Source organism: Morone saxatilis, unplaced genomic scaffold (genome assembly GCF_004916995.1).
Source record: "Morone saxatilis isolate NCDOM2014 unplaced genomic scaffold, NCSU_SB_2.0 Contig21, whole genome shotgun sequence".
Lineage (NCBI taxonomy): Eukaryota > Metazoa > Chordata > Actinopteri > Moronidae > Morone > Morone saxatilis.
In genome coordinates this window covers 15,964,559-15,968,483 of record NW_023339774.1, presented here as the reverse complement: position 1 = coordinate 15,968,483, position 3,925 = coordinate 15,964,559, and the positions used below count along the sequence as shown (strand labels likewise).

The 3,925-nt window shown below is 37.9% G+C and overlaps 1 protein-coding gene across 1 annotated transcript in view; it reads right to left on the bottom strand.

The window, feature by feature from the left end:
* Positions 1-2,655: 2,655 nt before the first annotated feature.
* Positions 2,656-3,925, bottom strand: part of nxnl2 (nucleoredoxin like 2) — a 4,499-nt gene continuing 3,229 nt past the window's right edge. Inside the window, exon 2 of the mRNA XM_035668551.1 lies at positions 2,656-3,538. Within this exon, the coding sequence (XP_035524444.1) occupies positions 3,370-3,538 (169 nt within the window). The 3' untranslated portion in view covers positions 2,656-3,369. The remainder of the gene's footprint in view (positions 3,539-3,925) is intronic.

Here is a 3,925-nt window from a genome sequence, read left to right as displayed (position 1 = left end):
AGAGTGCCTCCAAAAAAATATTTGGGATAATATATATATATATATATATATATATATATATATATAATACATGTTTATCCATATATAAAGCCTGTAACCTTTCTTTAATGTATCGCTTAATAGCCGTCTTATTTTGAAGGTTTTGTGCGGAAGCGTTGTTCATTAACGTGGTGAACTTGACAGTAGCGCTCTCTATGCTGAGTCCGCCGGTCCACCCAGCTCTCCTCCCTCTCCTCCCTCCCTCCCTGCTCTCAAATAAAGACAGCCTTGTTAGTTAATTCAAGACACCGTTACAGCAGCAGGAAACACTACTGCCTTTCATTTACAAAGCCAACAAGAAGTGCGACTGACTCCAATAAATGTGAAGTCCACATAAAGATCCAGCTTAATCTAAGCTGACCTGAGGAGGGGTTTCTCTGCAGCCTGGGGTCTTAATCAGGCAACAGGCAGGAAACAGACACACTAAGTTAGACCTCAGGGCCATATGGATACACTGGTGTTTGACCAGACTTCACAATATTCCTCTAAACTTTATATGTTACCTTATTACCATTACACAGTGGTGGAAGAAGTAGGATATTGGCATCAAAATGAGTGAATGTAGAGAAATATTCATGGGGTGGCAAGAGGGTGGCATAGAGACATTGAGGGGTGGCAGATATATATGCTGATTTAATTTCAGACGATAAATTTGCTTGGAAAAGCCCAAAAATGAAGATATTTTACCTCAAAGACATGACATTATTGTGGCACATTAGTCAAGCATTGGATAGAATTATATAAAGGTGGTATTAGAAATGAATAGATTGTTTTATTTTTCTAAATACATGTTCAAGTTAAGCCTATAACTTAGTCTAAAATGTATTCATAATAGATTCATGTTTTAAATTTGACAGCATTTTGCACCAAACTCTTAACTTAAAATGCATACAACAACATTATACTGAGAGAAATCCAGTTTATTCAATGTTAATAATACGTATAAATGCTTAATAGGGTGATGAAAACAATTAAGAGAAAATAATTGGCAGATAGATTTATTATATAAATAAACATTAGATGCAGTCCTAAACAAAAGCTCTACTGGATATGGTTCTTGTTAATATAACTGATCTATAAACCATTAGTAAATGACTCATTAGATATTAATAAAGTTATTATTTACAACCTTAACTAATACTCTTACGTCTTACTTTTGGATTAATGAGCCACATCTGTGTTTTGGATCCACAGAGGCAGAATAATAGAGGTAATTTTGACCTTTGATCTCACATAATGACTCACACTGGCACACTCTTAAAGCTAATATGATAATGCAGTCTCTCATACACGCACCCTTACGCCCATCAGGATAATGTAATTTCCACTTGGACCTATAATAAGATGATCATGTGATATGAGAGTACATGAATATAGAGAATCCTATGACCAGATAATGATAGACCACAAGACCTGAGCACGAAAGATCCCTTCAAAAGACCTTTAAAAACACCCCATTTTGGTTTTTCTACATTTTTAAATCACACTTACTTCTTTACTACCTTCTGCATCACTAAAAACACCCAGAATCTGTGTAAATATTGCTAATTTCAGTAGGTTTAACTGATGGACATAACATGAGGTCTATTCTCAGTGTTTGTGAACTGGCAAAATCATGCTCGTACGTACACATCTTAAACTGAGATTTAAGGTGAGCACAGACAGACTTTTCCCTCTTCATAAGATGAATTTGAAAACAGCCCTCTGCACATTCATCATTCTGCCCCGTGAAGCTCAAACATACACGCAGTAGAGGGAAACCACACCATCTTGAACCTCTAGATGAAATTATACCTTACATTCCCTCTAAATTGATCACACCGCTGGTGACATTAACTCTGCACGCCTCAAGTAAAGTGAATAAGTGGGTAAACTGCCCTAAATGTAGGCATAATTGGGAGAATCTAAACACCATATTCTCATATATGACAAAACAATGACCCCATGTGGTTGACTATGAAACTGCAGCTTCCCCACAAGTGCACCAGAGGAAAAATGATTCAGACGAGATCAATAGTCATAAAGCATCAGGTCAGTAGGTTTGTCTCTTTCCAACATGCCAATCTGAGTCTTCCTTTTCCGTGTCCCTTCTTTACCTTGAGGAGTTGCATCATTTTAATCTGTGATAGACTGCGAGATCTGGGGGAAGGCCCTTTTTTCTCTGCACAGTCCTCCCGAGACCTGCCCGTGATGAAGGGTGGCGTTAATACACTTGGACCAACCTGAGGAGAACCGCCGTCCCCTGTCGAATATAATTCCTGAACGAATCCTCCGGGCGTTACTTTGTTTCTTTGAAGACTTGCAGCATTTTTACATTACAAAGCAGACAGACCTTGAGAGACTGGCCCTGTGCACACTCATCATAATGTCATCACGCCTGTTGGATGTTTCATGTACAAATGATAACAGCAGTGTCAGCATGCACAAGGGGAAAAAAGACAATTAGGACCAAAGATGTGAACGTGCCAGCGTGTTGGAAGCAACGTCCTGAGGGCATTCGTGCACATTAATGAGGCAACTGGGAATCAGTTTGTTTGTTCGTAAAACATGTGACAGGCTCCTCCTTAACACAAATGTTAAGGAGTTAAATGATGATAATAAATCTGTGACCAAAAATCACACAGTATATATGTTTTTTTTAATAATAACCATCTTAACAACTCATAAAAAACAAAATACAAAAATATACAGGCAGCTCAAAGTCGAACTACAAGTTAAACCTTAAATTTACAAAAGCAATGTAAATTTGGGAAATCTCTGGGAAATCTACTTATGTAAGTGTAACTTAAGTTTGTTATGTTTAGTTTGTGCACTAGCTTATAAAGAACATGAATTCATGTGTTTTTTTTTTAAAGAAACTGAAACTACAGTAGCTGGCTTGTATTACTCATACTCAACGCACAAGAGCATTTTTCACATGTGAACCTTAACGGACACGCCTGAGGTTTTGTCTTAAATGCATAGCATGTTAAAAAGGTAAAAATCAGCAACGAAAGCAGTGTTTTCCAACCTTTCTGGCTAGAAAACAAGTTGATATCTATTCATAAACCCCTCATCAAAGCACGACAACCACAGTTAGATTTCAGAGTGGTTAAGAAAGTATCCACGATTTGACTGTAAAATAAAGAGAAAAGTCGGAATAAATAAACATAATTTTGTGCAACAGAAATATAATTTGTTCCTTCATATCCCTTTAATCATCTTGTGACACTTCATCTCCGGGTTGGGAACCACTAAACTGCTAAAGCGAAACTTTGTTCAGCTCTCTAATGTGGCTACAGGAGCCCACGTGAAGAGATGGGTCGACATTTTCCCTCTCGTTGTCGTCTCCTATCCCTTAAAGTTCTGAAAGATCTCTGCAGCGTCCAACCAGGACCTGAAGCAGGCCAGGCCTCGGTCCCTGATCTGTTTCCTGCCCTTGTCTGTGATCACGTCGCCGTTCTCCTTCACAATCACCAGTTTGGGCACCGCTGTGATCTTGTAGCGCTGCTTCAACTCACTGAGAGAGAGAAGAGAGACAAAGAAAGGGATTTATTACAAAAACACACCTATAATAACTGCTGCTTTTCCTTTTCTGTGCTTGACAGTGCTGGAGCATAAAGTACATACACTCACATATACATTTTATGCAACTTCTGTACTTCTACTTCACTACATTTCAGAGGGAAATTGTACTTTTTACTACATTTATCTGACAGCTGGACTTACTTTTCATATTAAGATTCTTTTTAAATCCTATAATGGGCATATCAAATCCAATTCACTGATATAAGGTTAATTAAAACACTGAAATGTATTTAAAGCAGCAATAATCAGCTCCCCTCGGTCTGCTTCAACTTAAAATGCAGCTAATGCATCAGCGATAATTATCCAAATACTATAACAT